Consider the following 24914-nt stretch of genomic DNA (forward strand, 5'->3'; position numbering starts at 1 on the left):
AGACTTCACTGAAGGTCATATTTCATAACTTGAAAATTCACCTTCAAACCGCTTGCCCCAGTCCGAAATCTTAATATTTTTAACTCAAAATTTGAGGTTTCCCATTTTATGTGATTTGAATTGAGAAAAGCATACGAACTTTCGAAAAATAAGTCGCACCCTACTGAGCATCGTGAAGTTAGAGAAAATTGGACAGAAACCAGTTAAAAATGTATCAAAATATTTCAATACTGTTCAGTAATGACTAAAACAGATACCCACCGAATACAAGTACAATATGCTCCTTCAACTATTCTCTTCCTTAGCCACTAACCGCAGTTAGATAACCAACCATGAACCCACAAGTTTCACCCACTATTTTCCAATTTTCCTGGCCGCCGCTTGGACAAACAAAACAACACCACACCTGGACTCGCCGCCAGCTTCGGCACCGATATCGATTACATCCCGGCGTCGAAAATCATCTCCACCTGGTTGTACTACGCCAACCGCACCGGATACGAACCAAATCGGCCGCTGCACGTGCCCCTCGAGTCGGCCCACGTGGAAATTATCTTCCAGCACGAGAACTCGCCGACCAGCGAGTGGATACCACTTTGCGGGTAAGTTTTTTATCCCGTTCCTTTTTTATAGTTTTTGCGTGGGAAGTTTTTCCTTTCGGATTCCAGCTTGGTCCTATCGTTTCCGCCAAAAATAGACCGCCTGCCGTCCGATGGATTGGATATCTGATCGCCTGCGGTGCACATTGGGCCAGAGTGCAAATTTTGGAAGAAATAAATGATAATAAATCTTCGAGCTCGTTAGTGGAACAACTATAAATAAATGAAAAATGAATTTCGTACTATACCATCCAATTCAACAAAAGTTTGTATCCTTTGTTAGATACGCGTATTTCGGTTACAACTGTAAGGCCATCTTCGGTGGCGTGTACTAGATACCACTTCTATTTAGAAATAATTTGTTTGTGTAACTTCGGCAAAGTAGTTCAAATGAAGTCCTTATAATATGTTTAAATTCTACCGAAGACACCTTTGCTCTATAAATTGATTCTCATAGTCAAAATCTGTGCTGGGAATGGTAATAGTAGTAGGCTTGACTTTTCGCGAAAATCACGTGGCTCTCCCAGTACAGTAGTTCAAAAACGTGAATCTCATCAAGTAGCCTCTGTTGGGTGCACGAATTTTCTAAATCATGAGTGTCATTGAAGGCTCTAAATGCGGGAAATGCAGCGGGAAATAGAACATTTTTCTACAGTAATTTCGGGTTGCCCTTAGCAACGGGTGTTTTGCAATTTTCAAGGCATTTGCCTACAGCAGCGATGGGCGTGAGTTTCACAGGCTTCGCTGACTGTGATTGGCTTTTTTTGGCTACTGTAGAGTGAGTTTCAGATTTTTTCCCAACCCTGATCAAAATAATGTTTTTCTCCTAATTTTGCGATCTGGCCCAATGTGCAGTGTGGTTTCCATTCAAACGGGATGAGAGATGCACTCGTTTCGATTGCCATTGGAGGTTTGTAGGCACGAGCCAGTAAACCGATGTGTTTTATGTAACTTAGTTTTGTCGGAATTAATCGATTGGAAACGAACAACGAATAGTGATGGTTATGTTCGCAGTTACAGTTGTTTTGTAAGACGAGGACACTTGTTTTAGCTTAGTATTGGACTGTGTATAGCTTTGATCTTGTCGCGAAGGTATTATTTCCCCACAATACAGGTACTTTGTGGACTCAAATATTACAGTGCTGGAATTCTTCATAGATTATTTAGAGGTTTGTTTCAAAATGTGAAATATTTTGACGCAGAATTCGTTTTCAATTGATTTCGAAAGGGCTTTCCTTAGCCGAGTGGTAAGAGTCCGCGGCTACCAAGCAAAGCCACGCTGAAGGTGCCTCGGGGAAACCTCAAATTTGTATCCAAAAATAAAAGATTTAGAGTTGGCTCAAGGGAATTTCTTTTTTATTTCCGTACAAAGTGGGCCGAACCGTCTCAGATTTTCATGAAACTTTTTCCACAGGCAGGGCTCATCAATATATGAATAAAACAAAATGAGAAAAATTCAGGGTCACTTATTTTCCCGGAAAACTCAGCTGGAATTTTTTTGTTTTCCTCCGACACTACTTACTTTGAAAAATCATAACTCAAGAACGAAGCATCGTAGAAACAAAGTTTTTTTTTATGAAAACGAAAGCAAATTATCTCAGGAATAAAAAAAATATTAACTAGAAACAGTTTTCCACATAATTTTTCACCGTTTAGAAAATTCGTAAAGAAAAGCCGGGAAAACTATGTTCCAATTAGTAGAAAACTTTCAAAAATATATTTTTGAGAAAGTAATTTCATAAGCATTAATCGCTGAAATTTATGAAATGTACTTTTTTTTCGTTTTTGAGTTATGGCCAATTTTGCGGAAAATGACCGTATAAGCCTTTTCTTTGAAAACCCATATTTCAATCGAAGCATCGGAAAAACAAAGATTTTTTACCAAAGCAATTGCAAATTTTCTAAAACATCTGAAAAAGAGTTATGGGATTGCACTATGGGCCAGGGACGCAATCTGGCGGGACATAATTAATAACTCGGTAACGAAGCGTTTCCGGTATTTGGTGTCTTCAGCAAAGTTTTTTGTAACAACGAGGACCATCTACTGACATAAACGGATAGTTCGTAAATCGTCCGCATAGGTGGCGCCACAATCTAACTTTTTACTGTGACGTTCTAGAGACTTGTCATGTTCGGCAAAGTTGTTCATTTTGATAAAATAAACAACTCTCTCGAAGACGTCAAAATTCCACAGCCTACTGTTTTCGAGTTATTGGCAAAATTAGAGAAAATTAGTGAAAAAACGATTATTTTCACAGAATTTGACATTTTTCCTAAGAACCATGTCATATAATATTTTTTGCTGATAAATATATAACAAACGCAAGCTTTGGTGGAAAAATTTTAATAATACGACGCATAAAACTTAAGAAATCAAGAAAAAACATGACAAATAGACCATTTTTTGAACCTTAATAACTCCAAAAGCGCAAAAAAACGCAAGCTCAAATTTTGATACTTGATGAAACGGATGTCAAAATTCCAGAGAGGAATATTTTGGTGTTTTTGAGATTTTTTAATTTTTTTACGGTTTTCTTTTCATTACGTGATTAATATTTTCGTGGCAAATATTTAAGTGTATTTTAAAATTACCGGAAAAACATATTTTATTATTTCATGAAATTGTTATATCTGCTCACAGTACAAGCTGGCTTTGGATTTCATCTCGAATTCGTTGTTACAATTTTCCGAACGCCCAAAATTTAAGCAAATCCGTTGATTAAACACATATTTAAGGTTAAACAACCTAACAGTTCTCAAAATCGAAGGAATCTCCAAATTGATACCTTTGATCTGTATCCTCTGCTTCGAAACATCCAAGGATCAACGCTCTTACCACTTTGAAACAAATATACAAGCTCCGGACAAGAGATCGTGCGCTCTGAAATTTTAGTATTTAGAGATATCGACATGAATATGCTTTAAAATTTGATTTTCCATGTTAAAAGTAACACATTCACAAAATATATTACTCACCTCGAACCATGATGACAACAATTAACTGATACATGATCAAGTTTATCATGGCATACTATACCATTTGAATTATTGAAGAAAAAAAATGTACCCAGTTTTAATCTACACTTTCATCTACATTACTCGATATCAACTCAAGGAACTGCTCTTAAACTGAATTTCATGGCTACTATCATGGCTTTTTTAAACAGTTTTTCGAAAGTTTTTGTTCCACGACACGTTATTTCTTAAAGTCGATCGTCCCTTCAGATTCCTCATGGAAACTAACTGTATTGGAGTAATATTATCATTGTAAAAAAATTGAAAAATCTCAAAAACACCAAAATATACCTCTTTGGAATTTTGACTTCCGTTTCATCAAGTATTTCTCTAAGTTGCCTGAAAATTTGAGCTTGCGTTTTTTTGCGCTTTTGGAGATGTTAAGGTTCAAAAATTGCTCTATTTTTCAAGTTTTTTCATGATTTCTTAAGTTTTATACGTCGTATTATTAAAATTTTTCCACCAAAGCTTACGTTTGTTATATATTTATCAGCAAAAAATATTATATGACATGGTTCTTAGGAAAAATGTCAAATTCGGTGAAAAAATCGTTTTTTCACTAATTTTCTCTAATTTTGCCAATAACTCGAAAACAGTAGGCTGTGGAATTTTGACGTCTTCGAGAGAGTTGTTTATTTTATCAAAATGAACAACTTTGCCGAACATGACAAGTCTCTAGAACGTCACAGTAAAAAGTTAGATTGTGGCGCCACCTATGCGGACGATTTACGAACTATCCGTTTATTTCAGTAGATGGTCCTCGTTGTTACAAAAAACTTTGCTGAAGACACCAAATACCGGAAACGCTTCGTTACCGAGTTATTAATTATGTCCCGCCAGATTGCGTCCCTGGCCCATAGTGGATTGGTTTTAATGAAATATAAGTCGGAATGGAAGATATTTTTCATGAAAAATTACACCGCTAAGAAAAACTGAAAAAAAAACTGTTTCTGCCTCAATTTTTCATAACACTGAAAAGGGATTCTTTCTTTTCTATGGAACAAATAAGATTATTATTATTTTTTTATTTATTCAATTATTCAGTATATAACTTACATTTTCATCTTAATACTATCACCATCTTAATACTAACACCAGAAGATTTTCGTTTCTGGTTAATCATAACCATGCACTTCATGCAGATTTTCATCTTTTCCGTAATCCACCGAACTCCATTCGAATGAAACTTGGTCAGGCCATGGCTAATCGAGCGTAAATTTGTCCTTACTGATTTGTGGCCGTCCAGTCTAACCCCTTCGGACTTATAGCATAGCGAATAGTATTCGTAGTATTGAACTTTGTCCATTTCAACAGCTTCGGTAATAACGAATAATATACAGCTGACAGCACTTGCACTTTCTCACTGCTCTTTGTTAGTTTTTTGGTAAACTTAAGATTCTCAAGCCATTTCAACGCTTTAAACCAGAATTGGTAAATACCTAATAGCCATATTGTCTACCCGACTAAGAGTACATAACAAAATTATATCAGCATATGTTATTATGTTATAAGGTTTTTTCGAACATAGGTTGTTACAAACTTGATGCAGGATGTTGTTAAAATAACTAAAATTATAACAAAAATTGTATGACTAGTAACATAAACATAACAAAATGTGTTTCAATTCTATCAAAAACATATCAAAACAAGTTATAATGTTTGATACAAAGTATCAAAATTATAATACTGTTCGATATACGATAATATTCTATATAATTGAAATGCATAACTATCTATTTATTTTGTTATAAAGTTGTTAAAAATGAACAAAAAAATATCTTAAAGGGAAATGAAACACATTATGTTATATTTCTGTTTTATTATGTTCTATGGATAACGGAGCCTAACAAAATTGTATCATAATATGATATGCATATCATATTCTGATAAAATTTTATTATATTTTTGTTACAAGCCTCTAGTCGGGTATCCATTGATTTAACTGTCAATTTTGTAGTTACCTAACAGGTAGCTGGAAAAAATGCCTGCATTATGATTGAAGAAATCTTTGTTTCTATGCTGTTTCGTTCTTAAGTAGTTTTGTTTATAAATTTATAAATTTGAAAATAAGTTTTTTAAACTTATAATGTATAAATTTGTAAACAGCTCATCTTGGCAATATTTGATCATGTTTTAGGATTTAAAAATAAGCGTATTTAAAAAATGTTTAGGATTGGATCTTATTGATCGCTCTTTTCAAATATACATTGTTTGTAAGCTGGAATAGCTTATCGGGTTATCATTATTTATTTTCCTTAACGGTGAAAAATTTCCTGGGTAACTTATTCCATTTCATGGCATGCATTTTTTTTTAATTTCTTTATTAGTATCATTCCAAACATTACATTCATTTCTTATATCTAGGTATTCTGTGTTATTAGATAACATTATCATACTAATTTGGTAAAACAAATTCAAGATTTTATTAACATTTTGATAACAACATATTACATTTCATTTGCCGTAGCAGTTCAGATTTTTTGCAGGTGAGTTAATTTCACCTGCTTATAAGAGAAAAAAAACACGTTTTCAATTTACTTAACCTAAATTCGTGACAATAGAAGATTGTAACGATTTTTGCCAGAAATTATTAATTATTTTATTTGACATTTGCTCCAATGTTTCAACATTGGATATTCTATGTAAGTCATTGGTACTATACCAGGGCGGAAGCTTCAGAAACATTTTCAAAATTTTTATTTTGAATTCTCTGCAGAGCTTTCTTCCTGGTATTACAACAGCTAGTCCATATTGGTACAGCATACAACATGGCTGGCCTGAAAATTTGTTTGAATATCAAAAGCTTGTTCATAAGGCAAATTTTTGATGTTCTATTGATAATCGATATTGATCAGACATTTTACATATTTGTTAATTTTGGCTTGAATCCCCTCAATGAGATTTTTGAAAGTTAAATTCTTATCTAGCATGGGCCCTAGATACTTAACTTCATCTGACCAATTTATTGAAACCCCTCTCATCGTGACAACATGTCTACTTGAAGGTTTCGAATAAAGAGCTTTTGGTTTATATGGGTATATTATTAATTGCGTTAAATAGATTGTTGATGGTTTTAGTCATAAAAACCTTAAATTCCAGGAAGGAAAATTAACATCACATGAAAAAACCGAGAGGTGTTCTTTGATTTTGTTTACTATTCCAGCTTTTGACAGTTCTAGATCGCGCTAGAGTTGTTAAAATAGTTCCTTGGTCTGAGGATTGAGGATGGTGCAATGTCCTGCATAGATTTATAGCATAATTACCGTAAAACACAAACCTGTTCATTTTACCCCCCCTGTTCATTTTACCCACAGTTCCCCAACTACTTTCTGGAAGTTTCTTGATGAGGATGTAGAAAATTCCATCATCGCCAGGAGCTTTCATATTTTTGATTTTTTTAATAATAGTTCTCACTTCTTCCAAATCAGTCTCACAGGCATTTTCGAAAACGTTCTCTTGATTGAGAATATTTTCGAAGTCCTGAGTAACTTGATTTTCAATTGGACTAGTGAGTCCTAAATTAAAATTGTGCGCGCTTGCAAATTGCAAAGCAAGTTTTTGAGCTTTTTCACAATTAGTTAGTAATAATTTGTTTTCCTCTTTCAATGCTGAGGTTTTTTTCAATTTTAGATAATTTCCAAAAGGGCTTAGAGCCAGGGTCCAATTGAGAAATTTTATTTTCAAAATTTTTGTTTCTCAACTGTGCAAAACGATTCTTGATTTCTTTCTGTAAATCCTGCCTTATAATTTTCATAGCAGGATCGCGAGTGTGTTTTGTAACATGCATGATGAATAGCAGCAGCGAAGGAGAGCCCCAAAGAGAGAGTGATGATGAAACCCATCTTTCTCGTTTTTTGGTGGTGTTTTACTCTACTGGCATAATAATAATTCCCGAACATCCGATAGCAATAGTGTCCCTCAGGATCGGAACTTGTTTAGATGGGTTTTATCATGCGATGTTAGCTCCCCCACGGTGCTCCACTGACCGGTATTATCAGAAAAAAACCTCCATCAAATCTGTGCTCACCAATCGTTTTCTATAGCTTAGTTGCATGTCTGGGCAGAGTTTAAAAAATCGTAGGGCCCGTTTTGATGTTACGCCCTTTTGATTGTAATATGGTTACATGATGAAATTAGCTCCATAATGCCTTAAAGCACTTGATCCTATGAAAAATAAGTTGATAGTGAAAGATTTTTGTAGCATGTAAGTGCAATGTGTCATTGAAAATATTTGAACATGCTCAAGGGTACTCGAATGCTCATTTAATCTATTTAAAATAAGTGTTTTCAATGGTTACATCTTAAAAAGGGCGTAACTCCAAACTTCGTCTATTTTTTCATTCAAAACTCCACTAAGAGATTACAAATTACTAAACAAACCAACTTTGAACCAAATTTTTATGGTATCTTTCTCCTGATAATCAGAGCCAATGAATATTCGTTTAAATATATCAGATTTCCTTTGAATTCGTAGAATTATATAATCAAAAAAGCGTAACATCAAAATGGGCCCTACGATTTTTTTTGAATTTTGCCCAGAAATGCAAATAAGCTATAGAAAACGAATGGTGAGCACAGATTTGATGGAGATTTTTTCTGATAATAACGGCCAGGGGAGCACCGTGCCCCCGATACAATCAGAGCAGTAGCAGCCCTGTCGTCCTGCTTAGTCGCGCTTAGTCGACGACTAAGAAGCTTTTCTCAGATATTTTTGAATTTTTCACCCGAAGTCATAGAAAAAATGTGCAAAATTAACAACAATCTAACGCCCCATAACATATCAATCGAAATTTCCAACCTGTACCTACCAACGCTCTATTACCCTATTTCTTTCAGAACTTCATATAGAACATATTACCGCCCTGTAAAAATTCCATCGCAATTTTTGAGCTGTATCAAAGCCCTAGAGTAATTTCACATTATTCCACGTAGATCAAAATTGAAAACTACAAGCTGTATCAACGCCCTGGAGTAATTTTACTTTGTCGCATATAGATCCGTAGCATTCTAACGCCATGTATGACATCAATTAAAAATTCCCCCCTTGATCTCCCTTATGTGAACCAAGTGTATCCTTACGCCCATCTTTACGCCCCACATCACTTGAATATTTTAAGCATTATCAATGCCCTGGAGTAACTTGTACTCGTGCCATGTAAATCAGCTGCATCTAAACGCCCTGTGGGACAAATGTCAAGATGTACATACGCTCTTGACTGATTTGACCTTGTCTCACGTAGATCAGGTGTACCTCAATGACCTGCATCGATTGAAAGCTACAATCTATTGACGCCCTAGAGTGATTTGAACTTGTCTCATATAGATCAGCGACATCTTAACGTACAGGGCTGTATTAAAAAATTTCAAGCTGTTTAAATGCTCTAGACTAATTTAACCTCATCCCAAGTAAAACAAGTGCATCTTGACGCCCTGTGTGACCTCAATAGAAACTCCAAGCGCTATCAACGCCCTGGAGTTATTTGACCTAATCCTATGTCGATCAAATACATCTCATCGCCCTGTAGGACATCCATTGAAAATTCAAGCTTTATCAACGTTCTGGAGTAATGTGACCTCATTTTACGTGGACCAAGTGCATCTTTACGCCTTGTAGGACATCAATTGAATATTCAACGCCCTGGAGTGAATTGAAATTGTTACATGTAAATAAGCTGCATTTTAACGCCCTGTGGGACAAATGTTAAGATGTATATACATAAACGCCCTTCAATTATTTGACCTTGTCATACGAAGATCAGGTGCACCTCAATGCCCTGTATCGATTGAAAATTCCAATCTGTATTGACGCCCTGGAGTAATTCGACCTTGTCTCATGTAGATCTTAGATAAGGTGCATTAACGCCCTGTAGAACATCAATTGAAAACAGTGCAGTGTCAACGTCCTGGAGTAATTTGGACTCGTGTCATGTAATCAATTCATATTAACGCCCTGTTCGATATCTATTTTCCTTCTCTTACAACCTTGTCCAATGACCTTGTCTTACGTAAATCAGGTGCAACCTAATGCCCTATATCCATTGAAAATTTCAAGCTGTATCAATGCCCTGGAGTAATTTGAGCTTATTTTATGTAGATCAGGTACATCGCAACGCCCTGTAGGACATCAATTAAAAATTCCAAGCCTTTGCAACGCCCTGGCGTAATTTGGCCTTATTTCACATAGTTCAGAAACATATATATAACATAAAATATATCAACGCCCTGGATTAATTTGTTCCTTTCTCACGTATATCTTAACGTCCTATATGCCATCAATTGGAAATTCTAGCCTGTTCAACGTCCTTGAATATTTGAAGCTTATCTTATGTAGTTCAGGTGCACTGGAGTAATTTGACCTTATTCTATGTAGATCAGGTAGATCTCAATGCTCTGTAGGTCATTACTTGAAAATTCCAAGCTCTATCAAAATCCTGCAGTAATTTAACTTAAGTCCACATTAATGAATTGAATCGTAACGCCATGTAAAAATCAATTAATTTTTTTCATTATGTATCAACGCCCTGAAGTGATAATACTTTGTTTCACGTAGATCAGCTGCATCTTAACGCCCTGTAATAAAAAAATAATTTTGTTTGCTCTCTGACCTTAACTAACGTATATCAAGTGGAGAGTAGTATTTGGTACTTTAGTTGCGTCATCTGCTCTTGCGAGAACGAGTGATGCAATCAAGATCAATGTTGATTGTGTGTGCTGAGCAATTTGTTTATTATATTTATTTATTTATTTATTTATTCATTTATTTATTGTCGTCAATATGTTTGTAGACCGTTACAGAGAGTTTATTATGCGCTAGTTACACTGTATTATTGGTGAATTGTTTCCCTTTTATAGGGCTCATTTATTTATTTCATAACGCTAAAATTGGACATTTGGACACCCACCCTTTTGTAACGCTTTTTGTGTGAACATTATTCAATTTTTGTATGGGCCGTAACATCCTTAAGACACCCACCCACCCCCTCAAGCGTTATGATATTTGTGAATGGGCCCACACGTTGTTTATAATATCCATATTTTGTCCCATATTATATTTCCATACTATTTGTCAAACGATTTTGCTACTTTTCCTCGAATGTCGCTTCTGCGAATGACAGTTCCCCGAATAATCCTTTTCCTCGAATCCCATTTTTCCGAATGACCTGCCACTTTGAGAAGTGTTGCAGTTCATGAAGGTGCAAGAACAGTTCTCAGTGACAGAGTGCTACCAGATGACTGGTCCGTTCACTACTCTGAAATGTAGAAAGTTGTGAAATATTCGGAGAACAGACATTCAAGGGACTGACGTTCGAGGAAACGACAATTGGGGAATCAATATGTAGGGCAAAGTAGCACAATCTCTTAATTAAATGGGCTGTATGCGCTTAATTAAATGCGCTGTATCCCAAATATTCGGTATTATTAAAGAAATTGTTGGTTTAATTATCTTGAGAGATCCTTCGATAACAGCACGTGATTATTAAGAGGCCCAAGACCACTCTAGAAGTTTGATGAAATATGTTAATGTTTAAAGCTGAAAAAAATTTCAACTTACCATCAAACGGGGCTTGTTTTTACATTATTTCCACATTCTTTAACATTGAGGATTTGTAACTCTTAGAATTATTGATAGATATTGATAATTCTTGCCTATATTTAAGTTGTATATGTACGTAACAAATGTGCAAAATATGAGGCAAATCCATAAAGAAATGACAAAAATGCTTGAATAGCGAAAAAAATGTGTCCTTCTAGACAAAAAAGGGGCTACTTTGGACATTTTCACATTTTGATAATGAAATGATTTTTCCTTATAACATTCAAACTGATTCTATAGATTATCGTCCTCTGTAATGTTATTGAACGTTTTTCATTGATAAACATAATTTAGAAAATTGCAAAGCTAGAAACAATTACACATATAAAACCAATTTCAACGAAACATGCCATTCACTATTCTCAGTTTGCAGTATGAAACTTTAACTTTCAACTTCCTCTTAAATGGAACTATCAGTTACCAATGATTGATTTTTAAGTTGACAAACGAACGATGTAACTACTAGGCACTGCGATAATTAATAAGTTATGAACAAAAACTGTTTTTTTTTTCTATTCTTACTGTTATATGAACGATATGTAGAAGGATCACATTAATACCAGTAACTAATTTAATACCAGTAATTTTCATTAAAAACGCAACCTGTGAAATAACGTTTTTCAAGATCGTAAAGAAGTAAGTTTGCTTTTGTATTATGCTTTAAGCTCCTTTACAGTTTAGAGCTGGCTTAAGAGTAGTTTATTTTAAGCATTTGAAGGATTCAATTGTTTTGTACTGTGAATTCTTGTAAAATATGACGGAAAATATTTTTTTTAGAGATTGTGTTGTGAACTTGTCATTGGTACGTATTGAAATATGTGTGTTTTATGTCTATTCACTTTTACAAACATTTATTTTATTTTTTTATGTTGTAAAATATACAAACCAAAACATTATTATAAAATAAAAGCCATAAAAATAAGACCTTTGATACATTACTTTAGTAAAACAACAATTTTAAACAAAACATACAGTCGAAGCTCGTTATAACGACAAAAGCTCTCTATATCGACATTTTTCGGACCCATGAAAAATATTTCAATGTTATATCTATTCTCTATAACGACTTTTCTCTATTGCGACGGTCCCTTACGATGTCGTTATAACGCGCTTCGACTGTATCACAAGATTTTCATGACATGACATGACAATTCGATAGTTTTGTAATGCTCCCAATAAGTTTCCACGACATGGGTAAAATTCAAACAATGTTTGCATAGCCAATGTTTCATACCTTGTGAATATTTATTCGGACTTTTTTTAAATGTTTTCTTGTTTATCCTGTTATTATTGATGTTGTTCAAAAAAAAATCATGCCTAGTAAGGGTATGCGATATGGATTTTTTCCATGTCGATACGAAACGAAACGATACGCGGAATATCTTGCGCTGATAATGACGAAACGAAACGAAATTAAAAAATGTTTCGTGTAACTCGATACGAAATCAAATATCTCACGGAATTTTTCGAAACGAAACGAAATTTTTGAATTTGTTTCGCGGAATACACGTTTAAGTTGTTTTTTTTTTTCTAGTCAAAAGCTGGAAATTTGACAATAGGCATAAAAAACGTCTTTTTAAATCCTTTACCATATGTAAACCTTAGCGTTGCTCAGTGGAATCCTTACATGTTTTGGTAAGACCCTTTTCTGTTTGTTTGAAATCTTCTTAGTAACTTTATAAGGTTTCATTTCAACATATCTGACACTCACATAATGCAATGAGTGCGTTTAATTTAAATGTTAAACCTAAGAAGTGGGTCGAAAAGCAGTTTTAAACATTTAAAAAAATTTCGAAAAAATATTGAAATTAATTTCATTTTTAGAAATGCCTTACAATTTTTTTTAATCATTTGGATGTGATGTTATGCTAATATATACCATAAAACATGGAATAATGATATTCATATTTTTTTGCTGTACTTTATGCTTTGTGGCTTGAATGAATGTGATTGGGGACACAAGTCGATAAGTGATCATGAAAACACTAAACTAAGAAGCAGACTATGTCCCAGATGGAACATAACGCCAGAAAGAAGAAGAAAAATAAGTAGAACAGAGGAATCACTGAAATATTTGCTTTAGTGTTTGCTGGAGTATTGAATTAAATTAAATTTAAAAAAATCCATCGACACATACCTAAGAAATCAATCAAGATAAATTTAAAAGAACTGCAAAAGTAATAAACTCCAAGCGATATTGCGACAGCAACTTAACCAGGATTGCCTGTTGGGGTTAATTTAGAAGTTCCTAATAAATTTTCTGGAAAAGCCTTGCATAAACTGTGAATTAATTCTTGGAGGGATCAAATCTGGATGAATGCAAACTTTTAGAGTAAACCTTGTAGAAAATACTGAAGGTATTTCTATTATTTTGTAGAGCAAATACTGAAGAAATGATCCTATTCCAAAATATGTGCAGGAATTTCTGGACGATTTCTGGAAGAATTAAGGATTGTTGATATTATCTCATTTTCAGATTCTTTGTTTAAAACTGACACATTTTCACTAAATTTTGAGCCTCGAGAGTATCATTAAAAATATTTGAAAATTTCGAAAAAAAAAGTTTTGAACCTGGACTACATAGCATACTTACTTACTTATATGGCTTTACATCAATTATCTTGATAAAGCCTCGCCAACAATATTTCGCCAATTCCCTCGGTTCATGGCCGCTTCTCTCCATCCTCGACTGTGACCCACGCTCTCCAGGTCCTGGTGTACCTGATCAATCCACCTAGCTCGCTGCGCCCCACGCCTTCTTGTTGCGACCGGATTCGTGGCGAACACCATCTTTACAGGGTTGTTGTCCGGCATTCTTGCAACATGCCCTGCCCAGCGTATCCTTCCAGCTTTAGCTACCTTCACGATACTGGGTTCGCCGTAGAGTTGAGCGAGCTCGTGGTTCATCCTTCGCCGCCACACGCCGTTCTCCTGCACGCCGCCGAAGATCGTCCTTAGCACTCGGCGTTCTAAAACCCCAAGAGCTTGCAAGTCCTCCTCGAGCATAGTCCACGCCTCATGCCCATAGAGGACTACCGGTCTTATGAGCGTTTTGTACATCGTGCATTTGGTGCGGGGGTGAATCTTTCTTGACCGCAGTTTCTTCTGGAGCCCATAGTAGGCACGACTTCCGCTGATGATGCGCCTTCGTATTTCCCGACTAACATTGTTGTCAGCCGTCAACAAGGATCCGAGGTAGACGAACTCGTCCACCACCTCGAAGGTATCCCCGTCTATCGTAACACTGCTTCCTAGGCGGGTCCTGTCGCGCTCAGTTCCGCCAACCAGCATGTACTTTGTTTTCGACGCATTCACCATTAGCCCGACTCTTGTTGCTTCGCGTTTCAGGCGGGTGAACAAATCTGCCACCGTTTCAAATTTTCTCCCAATAATATCCATGTCGTCCGCGAAGCAAACAAATTGTCCGGATCTCGTGAAAATCGTGCCTCGACTGTTAAGTCCGGCTCTCCGCATGACACCTTCAAGCGCAATATTGAACAACAGGCACGAAAGTCCATCGCCCTGTCGTAGTCCCCGCCGAGACTCGAACGAACTGGAGTGTTCGCCCGAGATCTTCACGCAGTTTTGCACACCGTCCATCGTTGCTCTGATCAATCTTGTGAGCTTCCCGGGAAAGCTGTTCTCGTCCATGATTTTCCATAGCTCTATGCGGTCGATACTATCGTATGCCGCCTTGAAATCGATGAACAAATGGTGCGTAGGGACCTGGTACTCACGGCATTTCTGGAGGATTTGCCGCACGGAAAAGATCTGGTCCGTTGTCGAGCGGCCGTCGATGAAACCTGCTTGATAACTTCCCACGAACTCGTTTGCTATAAGTGATAGACGACGGAAGAGAATCTGGGATAGCACTTTATAGGCGGCGTTTAGGATGGTGATTGCACGATAATTTTCACACTCCAGTTTGTCGCCCTTTTTGTAGATAGGGCATATAACGCCTTGCTTCCACTCCTCCGGTAGCTGTTCCGTTTCCCAGATTCTGACTATCAGCCGATGCAGACAAGCGGCCAACCTGTCCGGGCCCATCTTGATGAGTTCGGCTCCGATACCATCCTTGCCAGCGGCTTTGTTGTTCTTGAGCTGTTGAATGGCATCCTTAACTTCCCCCATCGTGGGAGCTGGTTGATTTCCGCTATCCGCTGTGCTGACGTAGCCATCGCCTTCGCTGTCCTGACCTTCTGTGCCTGTGTTCTCTGCGCCATTCAGGTGTTCATCGTAGTGCTGCTTCCACCTTTCGATCACCTCGCGTCCGTCCGTCAAGATGCTCCCATCCTTATCCCGGCACATCTCAGCTCGCGGCACGAAGCCTTTGCGGGATGTGTTGAGCTTCTGATAGAACTTCCGCGTTTCTTGAGAACGGTACAGCAACTCCATCTCTTGGCATTCCACCTCTTCCAGGCGGCGCTTTTTGTCCCGGAATAGGCGGGTTTGCTGTTTCCGCTTCAGTCTGTATCGTTCCACGTTTTGCCGCGTACCATGCTGCAGCATTGCAGCCCGCGCTGCATTCTTCTCCTCTAAAACCTCCTGGCACTCCTCGTCGAACCAATCGTTTCTTGAGCTCCGTTCCACATATCCGACAACGCTTTCGGCAGCGTCGTTAATGGCTGCTTTGACTGTCCTCCAGCAGTCCTCAAGAGGGGCCCTATCGAGCTCGCCCTCGTCCGGCAACGCTGCCTCGAGATGCTGCGCGTACGCATTGGCGACATCCGGTTGTTTCAGCCGCTCGAGATTGTACCGGGGCGGGCGTCGGTACCGTACATTGTTGATGACGGATAGTTTTGGGCGCAGTTTCACCATCACCAGGTAGTGGTCGGAGTCAATGTTGGCGCCACGATAGGTTCTGACGTCGGTTATGTCGGAGAAGTGCCGTCCATCGATCAAAACGTGGTCGATTTGCGATTCTGTCTGCTGAGGTGATCTCCAGGTGTACCGATACGGGAGGCTGTGCTGGAAATAGGTGCTACGAATGGCCATGTTCTTGGAGGCGGCAAAATCTATCAGTCGTAGGCCGTTCTCGTTCGTCAGCCGGTGGGCGCTGAACTTTCCAATCGTCGGTCTGAACTCCTCCTCCTGGCCAACCTGAGCATTAAAATCTCCTATGATGATCTTGACGTCGTGGCTTGGGCAGCGGTCGTACTCGCGGTCGTAAATGCGTCCTTGTCATCATCAGTGCTTCCGGAGTGTGGGCTATGTACGTTGATTATGCTGAAGTTAAAGAATCGGCCTTTGATTCTTAACTTGCACATTCGTTCATTGATCGGCCACCACCCGATCACGCGCCTTTGCATATCACCCATCACTATAAAAGCTGTTCCCAGCTCGCGTGTGTTGCCGCAGCTCTGGTAGATGGTATGATTACCTCTAAACGTTCGCACCAATGCTCCTGTCCAGCACACCTCCTGCAGCGCTACGATGTCGAAACCGCGGGTCTTCAGTACATCGGAGAGTATGCGAGTACTTCCAATGAAGTTGAGAGATTTGCAGTTCCACGTACCGAGTTTCCAATCGCTAGTCCATTTTCGTCGCTGTGGTCTTTGCCGATTGTTCCGGTCCGTATTCTCTCGTTGACGTTCCTGTGCTGATGTGTTTTTACGGCTGGCTCGCAGGGCCTAACACCAACCCCGGATTTCCGGAGGACCATTCCCCCTAAATGTTCGGAGGGCCATAGTGCGCAGTTTAGCTTAGAGTCCTTCTCTGGCACTCGGACGATGATCAGCCGCCCCTGACATGGGGAACAGACGCTGTTGTGAGCCGCTCCTAACGTGGAGTACAGACGCTCCAGGTTTGCAAAAGCAAACCCCCCCTTCCCTGTCAGCATACGACCAAAGTTCCCACCGGGGGTTGGTTACCCGATCTTCCCCAAGGTTACTCGTACCCCGGCCAGTACCACGAGGAGGTAGGGATAGGAGTTGCTGGGCAAGAGGCTAAGGACCGCACAAAGGGGTCTATTTTATTCCTGCAGGTACGCGAGGTACCAATGGTACGCCATGCCCAGCCATTTACCGCGCCATAGCATAGAGAACCGCAAATAAGATTGAAAAGTTCACCAATGTTCGTTCAGACAATCCGTCTTTCAATGAGCTAAATTTAATTTTTGGCTTATTTTATTTTCTCTTTAGATTAAGATGTGCGACAATCAAAAAAAAATTTTTTTTTGCGCTTTTCTATTGTGAAATACCCTAGGTACCCCACCAAACTTGAATCTAAATCCGGAACCAATTTTGATGGTGCATGCAATGCATGAATCAAATTTATAACTGATTTGTGACTTTTACTTAAACAAATCATCAAAATCGATTGAACGATGGCGAAACTAGAGAATTTTGAAACTTGATGTCGGTATTGAAAAGGTTAAGATCTTTGCCTTGCGGCCAAATTCCAATACTTGTAATAATATATTATCAATATTCCCTTTTTTTTAATTGGGGGTCGTGAGGAAATTATGTCTCGTTATAAGAGTAGAGAGGAGTTGGTGGTGTGGTATACAGCGTGAATAAACCTAGATTCATTTTTTGATATTAAATAATGTATGCATCTTCCTTGTTTAAGGTGGATATAAATCGAAGGCATACCTCAGAATTTCAAGAGCACAAATCTAGCAAACCCGACAGCGGTTCAAGCTGGCCATCGAGTAACCAATCGATAGAGTTTTCAGCTTAAATGGAGTCTGGTTCTTTAGATGTGTGCTCTTGAAGATTTGAGGTGTGGATTTGGATCACCCAAATCAACGCGATTTTTACGGCGATATCAACAAACAATCGCTGCGATTTTACTGCTACATGTAGAGTTTTATAACACAACAACGAAATCGCGGAGAGCCTTTACTCATTGATGCGTGCTATTCGTGATCAAACGTCAACATCCCACCGCTAAATCGCTAGTGTTTGGAGGTGATTTTAACCTCTAAATTGCCAAATAACCTCCAAATCATCACCTCCAAGTTAGTTCTAATAACCTCCGTTATATGAAATACGGTGGCGCGTCGGTCGTCGCAAGTTTATCGTTAAACAGTCAATTAGTTTTATCTTCTATTCTCCTGCTGTTCTTATGCAGAGTTGAAAGTGACGTCATAGCGGGAAAGCAAGAGAGAAAACTAATGCGCGCATCAATAATCTGCCCCCCTGAGCAAATTCAGAACATCAGGGACTCACGCTCCACAGCTTTTTGGACATTTGTGTACAAACAATTTTTGCGATATATTAACGGATTTGCTCAAAAGGACACGCGATGTTCCCCGGAGGAAACCGTGGTTTTGCTCTCCTCATTCTTATGGAAGATAACATTGCGGTAGTTCATCAAACGCAGTTGTTCCTTTCCTGGGCTATTCGCCGCGAGGAATTTAGGGCAAATGGGCGTTTTTGGAAACTTTACAACGGCAGTGCAGTTTATCATATCCTGCGGACCAGTCAATACTACAGTCATTGGCGTAAATAGGGAGGGGCCAGGGGGGGCCTGGCCCCCCCGAACCATGGGCTTGGACCCCCCAAAAAAATTGAGAAGAAATGACAATACAGAACCTTAAAACTAGTTTTTAGTACCAAACACTTATGATACTAGACGCATTAAATGCATTTTGAATATAAATTTATGGATGATTATTGTTTGACAAACAATAGCAATATGTAATTTTAAAACGTCACCTACTGTTTCTTTTCTGCCTTTCCCGATATTGAAATTCATTGAAGCATGTTTTAGAATTAGAAGAACTGGCTTGATCCATTTGTAGTGGTATTATTAATTATAAAATCAAAGTCTATTCATATTTTAAAACAAGCTGCGATATTTTGTTATCAGTTATCTAGAACGAGTCGTTGTTACTGGGAAATGTTTGTGTATGAGAGTTATGGTAAAGTTTTACAAAAAAAAAATATATCTCGTAAATAAACAATGGTGCACTAAACGAACGTTTGTTTGTATACATTTTTCGCGAACTTTTAAATGTTTCATATTCAAATTTATGAGCTATTCGATAAATTTGACTCCGCGACGTCGGGAACAGATATAAACTGCTAGAAAGTAGACGACAGTGAAGCAGTTGCATTCAAATGTGACAGCTGTGAATATTCAAATTCCTTTACATATAGTAAGATAGTTGCGGATTCGTACAAAAAACCACACCAAACCGTGTAAAATCGTAGATGTCGCAACAATTTTTTTCAGTGTTATGTTGACACCAATTTTCTGAAGTTTTAGATTGAAAAGATAATAAGACCATGTTACTATTTGTTTCTGTAGAATAAACGTAAAACCTTATTCATACTGAAGATTGTTTTAAGACACGCATTCAATTCTTCTATAAGTGTTTGAAATATGACCTTTTTTTTTATTTTTTAAATTTTTTTCTTGTGCCAATTTTTAGGCGTCTTACATAGTTTAAATGGGCATTACATCAATTCTTTTTGTTTGTCTTTGTTAACGAGACCAACAGCTTCACTTCCCTTCCAAATGAAGTCGCCACTATTACTTTTTGAGTCATAAGTGACTACCTCCAGAATGGGATGCGATCCCAGGTTCTCGACGTGTGTCCTACACCAGGTCCGTTCAGAGATGTTTTTTTTTTTTCGTTATAAACATATATCCATTCATGTAAAATTTCTGTAATTAGAAGACGTTGCGTTATTTGTAAGAAAAATAGATAAAACTTGTTTCTAGATTAATGATAAGATATTAAATGTTTAGGATTTCTTTCTCAAATCAAATCAAAGCTTATAAATGACATAGTGTTCAAGTAAGAGACTTTCACTCAGGCATTGCATTTCATCTCATCATTTGATCATCTGAGAAAGATATGGATCGAATAACCCAATATAATCTTGGAGCTCTTTGATCGATCTTTGATCAATATCTTTGACTCATTTGATGCTCGATGAAATCTTCAAAACACAGTAATCAATGCGGTTATGGAAAACAGTTTTGACAATGACACCGTATGACAATGGGTTTGGAAGGCAAACGGCAAACGAAGGTTAGTGAAAGAAATACATTTTAAAAAAAAGCAGTTTTTCATTTAATATTCTTATAGGTTTTCCAGCATGAGACAGCAGTGAACACATGATCCAAAGTCCCATCCAAAGTTGCGCGTTCTACTTGAAATTGAATATAAATGCTGGAAAAAATGGAAGCCAGTCCTAGGGCCCCTCAGCTGGACATTTTAAATATATGTATTTTAAAAATTTGTTCCTTTGTGATTCGTTCAGTTGAGATGGATTGAAGCTAAATTCTAATAAAATATCCTTCAAAAACCAATGCTGCAATGACATATTTGCTTATATCTCCTGCATACATGCCAATAAACTTGAAATGCTTTGGAATTGACAGCAACGGAATGAAGGAATATTTTAAGCATTGTTTGGCAAATGAACTCTCTAAGTTTGTTTCACAGATTCCGGTAAATTTTTACTGGTGGGCATTTTTTTTTTATTATCGGACAGGTTTGGGCCGGAGGTTCTCCGATTTGCATGAAATTTTTACCAGAGGTAGGGCTCGTGGATACATGACCAAAAGTGAAATTCAAAAAAATTATAGTGGCCTATTTTCCCGGAAAACTATAGATGAATTTTAACGATTTCTCTATATACCTCAAACTTTGAAAATTCATGTTTCCTGAACTATGCATCGTAGAACAAAAGGTTTTAGTGAAATCGAAAGGAAATTTTCTCAGCAATCTATTAAAAATATGAAAAGAAAAACATTTCTCGGAAAATTTTTCACCATGGAGAAAATTGTCGGAAAAATAGCGAAAAATCTATCGTCTGTATCATGAAAAATTTTCAAAAAAATATTTTTTGTTTCATCAATCCATACTCTAACTTTCGTCCATAGACGCCAAAGTGGTATCTTTTACCGTTTAGGCAACAGAACTGAAAAACCGATGACCACCCGCACGCTTCCCATAGGAAAATGTGTTCTATTGTGGGCCTCATAACCGTGCGCTAACGGCGGCAGTTATTTACACGCATTGTAAGTGTAACACAGTGAACCATCCTTTCCTTTGCAGTCAGAAGAAGCTTTTCGTCAATCGGACCACTCTCCATTGGTCAGTTGGGTGTTTTGTGTGCCCTTCATCAGCAACGTTATTTAGTATTAAAGCTAACAGTCTCTATGAAAGCCGCACGGGAAGTTCTTGTTACAATCAATCATTATAGTAACGTTTCAAGGATCAAATCTCAAGATCCACTTTCTTTGAAAACTTATGAATATATTGTTAATATGGTGTTTCGGCCAGGACATCTTTCCTACGTTATGTCTTTTACGATACAACGGACGGCAAATCAAGCGAACGGCTTCACTTTAACAGATTTATTACCACTGAGAGGCAGCATGCCTACTCGGTGGAGAAACGAAAGAAGCTACATTCTTACAAATTCAATGGGTGCGCCTTACAAATTCGGATAAACGACAAACATTTGAAAAGGGCCCAAGAGGTCTTGAGTCTTTTTTTTTTGAGAAACGTTGCTGTTGAGCCCTTTTTAGCCCGCCCACGCAAACTAACCCCACTATCAGAAAGATTGGTGTTAGCTCTTCCTTATAGTGTTATTGGTAGTGTGATCGAGTTTAATTGGGTTCAACAGCGGCTTGCAAAGCCAATGTTTACCAATGTCGATGTGCCCTTTTGAAATGTTTGTCCAGGAATGATTGTTTACATTCTGATTCCGTTCGAATGGCATTCGAGTTTGAGTGGAAAGGGTTCATTCAAATATTACGTAACGCAAAATTTGTCAGTTTTTGACCCCCTACCTCCCCCACGTAACAGCTTTTGTATGGTAAATTTTAAAATTTTGTATGGACCGTAAAACTATATAAGACCCTCCCTCCCCTGTTGCGTTACGTAATATTTGAACGATCCCTAATGAGCGTTCACTGACTGGCAGTCCACACCACGGAATGATTCAGTGAGTAGGAATCCTCTCAGTCAGTTCAATGCATTCGGCGAATGGATGCTAAGTGCATTAACTCGTGCCTCGCAGATATAAGTGTATTGGTATTCACTTTTTTTCGCGTTACTCCGATTGTCGCTTTTACACAATAGGTTTCGACGCTTTCATGCTACACTCCACCTAGGACGGTTCAGCTATCACTGAATGTTCGATAGCAGCAGATATTTTTGCTATTTTTCATCGGTGGCGTTCGGGTGAGTTCGTGAATTTTCCCATGCTTGCTGAGGGTCAGTTCCTATTAGCTATATTATTAAATGTTAGGATCGTTTTCAATTAAAGACTGTTGGTCTCAATAGTAAAGGTTACGAATAAAGGACATACAAAACACCGAACAGTAGAAGCATTAACCTAAGAATGCTAATGTCGCTGTTGTTCGTGTTTCCAACATCTAGTTTGCCACGCGCTAACAGCTTGAGTACCGGTCCTCAAAGTGTCAAATAAATTTTAAAATCTTCCACTACAACATGGCACCGAACAAACAATAAAAAGATACAGTTAAAGGTGAAAATAAACTAATTCAGTTTTGTGAGAACAGCGCCATTAGCGTTCTATTACTAATATTTCTATTCACCGAACAGACCAAAAGAGAGTGCTCCGATTGACGAAACTGGAAAGGAAAGGATGGTTTACTGCGTTACACTTACAATGTGTGTAAATTACTGCCGCCGTTGGCGCATGGTTATGAGGCCCACAATAGAACACATTTTTCTATGGAAAGCGTGCGGGTGGTCATCGGTTTTTCAGTTCTGTCGCCTAAACGGTAAAAGATACCACTTTGCCGTCTATGGACGAAAGTTAGAGTACGAATTGATGGAACAAAAAATATTTTTTTGAAATTTTTTCATGATATAGACGATAATTTTTTCGCTATTTTTCCGACAATTTTCTCCATGGTGGAAAATTTTCCGAGAAATGTTTTTCTTTTTATATTTTTAATAGATTGCTGAGAAAATTTCCTTACGATTTCACTAAAAACTTTTTGTTCTACGATGTATAATTCAGGAGATATGAATTTCCGCCTATTTTTTCCGGGAAAATAGGCCACTACATTTTTTTTGAATTTCACTTTTGGTCATGTATCCACGAGCTCTACCTCTGGTGAAAATTTCATGCAAATCGGAGAACCTCCGGCCCAAATTGTCCGATAATAAAAAAAAATCCCCAACAAATTACTTTATTGGATAATTTTCGTCAGCAAATTGATTTGCATAGCAAAGAGTTGTCAAGATAATCTCTGGATGTATAAGATTGAAAGATGGAATCCTTCCAATGCGCTCTTGGATTGAAGATGCTATCTTTCCACCATATGAAGATGATCTCTACGATCAGATGAGATTGTAATGCCTGCTTTCACTTCAAATATCATAAGAATCGATTGAGATTTGGAAAAATAATGGTTATTTGTTGTTTTTTGACGTAAACATTATAGTTTTTGATCAAACTTTCATTACATGGAAATAAATAAGGATAAAATCTTCTTTAATTTTTTTTATCTAAGAGTGTTTTTAAGCATCATAAGGATGCTTTGAGGTGTATTAGTTACTACATAATTGCTTGGAATAAGTTTTTGGCCCATAGTGTGGCAAAAGTTCAAATCAGCGGCCCAAAAGTTCGACCCATATAATCTAGCAGAGAAATTTACAAATTACCCCAAATTCACATATTATCTTCAAGTTTAGCGAAATTTGCCTGAACGTGCGAAAAAAGTCACCAACATTTTACATTTTCACCTAGTTTTGCGAAAAACGTTCTTTGGGCAACTTTTTGATGAAAAATTAGAGTGTATTTATCTGTGAACATAAGTTTATATAAAGTATGTCTGTCGTAAAAGTGTCGAGCCCCACCGATGGGGCAAAAGTTTAAGATAATCAGCGAAATTATAGCAAATATGTTGAAGGTTCACTGTATGGTATTTATTTTCAACTGCTATTGTTTTTATAAAATTTTTGATTATACCACTAAGGTCGAACTTTTGCTCTGCCTTACTATGATTGGATATAAATAAATCCATGAGTAAAATACCTTCCATCTCAAACAACTGTTATCGTACGAATTTGCTGACGACAGCTTTATTTGAATAAAAAAAAACTTCAATCCTTCAATATGATGGTAGCGAAACAGCTTAAGGATTTAAAGTTTCTAACAAAAAAGGTATTATTCATTCCTATGTACAAATTTTGGTTTCGAGATGTTAAGAGAAATGAATCGTTCGCTACAGAAATGCTGAGCAACAATAATCCATATTTTCAAACCAGCAAGCATTTTTTTCTTCAAAGGCTTGGGTAAGACATTTAAATCTTTATCTTGTTTTATAACTTTGCAAACATCTAGTTCAAATCGAATTGGAAAGGTAAATCCTGATAATAATCTGCTTATAAATCCTTGTATTCTATTCGAGATCTATAAGATTGGGTTGAATACGTCATTTTAGCAATATAAAACGAAAACATAGATTTTTAAATAAATGTTTACTATTTTTCCATAAAAGTGACATTTGGTATATAAGAAAGTTGATCAGTCGGTTTTAGACGATTTTTAGGTTTTGATCTACCTCTGTATGAAAGTGCGCCACTATAATCGGTTCACAAATATTATCGAAACAAGCATTGTTAAGCTATCTAACTCCTTTACGACTTTTATCTCTCATGAGAAGGGGCCGTGGCCCCCCTCAAGTTTGATGGCTATTTACGCCCATGACTACAGTCATCCCACAGTTATGGGTAGCACACAGATATGGATCGAAGTTGG

General features: G+C 37.5%; 1 protein-coding gene and 1 long non-coding RNA gene across 2 annotated transcripts in view; both read left to right on the top strand.

Annotated features, from left to right (window-relative positions):
* LOC5563749 overlaps positions 1-24914 on the top strand; it is a 636451-nt gene that overhangs the window by 489260 nt on the left and 122277 nt on the right. The window contains exon 16 of the mRNA XM_021845713.1: positions 423-602. Coding sequence (XP_021701405.1) covers positions 423-602 — 180 coding nt within the window. The remainder of the gene's footprint in view (positions 1-422; positions 603-24914) is intronic.
* On the top strand, positions 19975-20475 carry LOC110676726. The gene is made up of 2 exons (XR_002500657.1): positions 19975-20194; positions 20252-20475. It is a non-coding gene; the product is annotated as an uncharacterized LOC110676726 (long non-coding RNA).

This window comes from Aedes aegypti, chromosome 2 (genome assembly GCF_002204515.2).
Source record: "Aedes aegypti strain LVP_AGWG chromosome 2, AaegL5.0 Primary Assembly, whole genome shotgun sequence".
NCBI classification, from domain to species: Eukaryota; Metazoa; Arthropoda; class Insecta; order Diptera; family Culicidae; genus Aedes; species Aedes aegypti.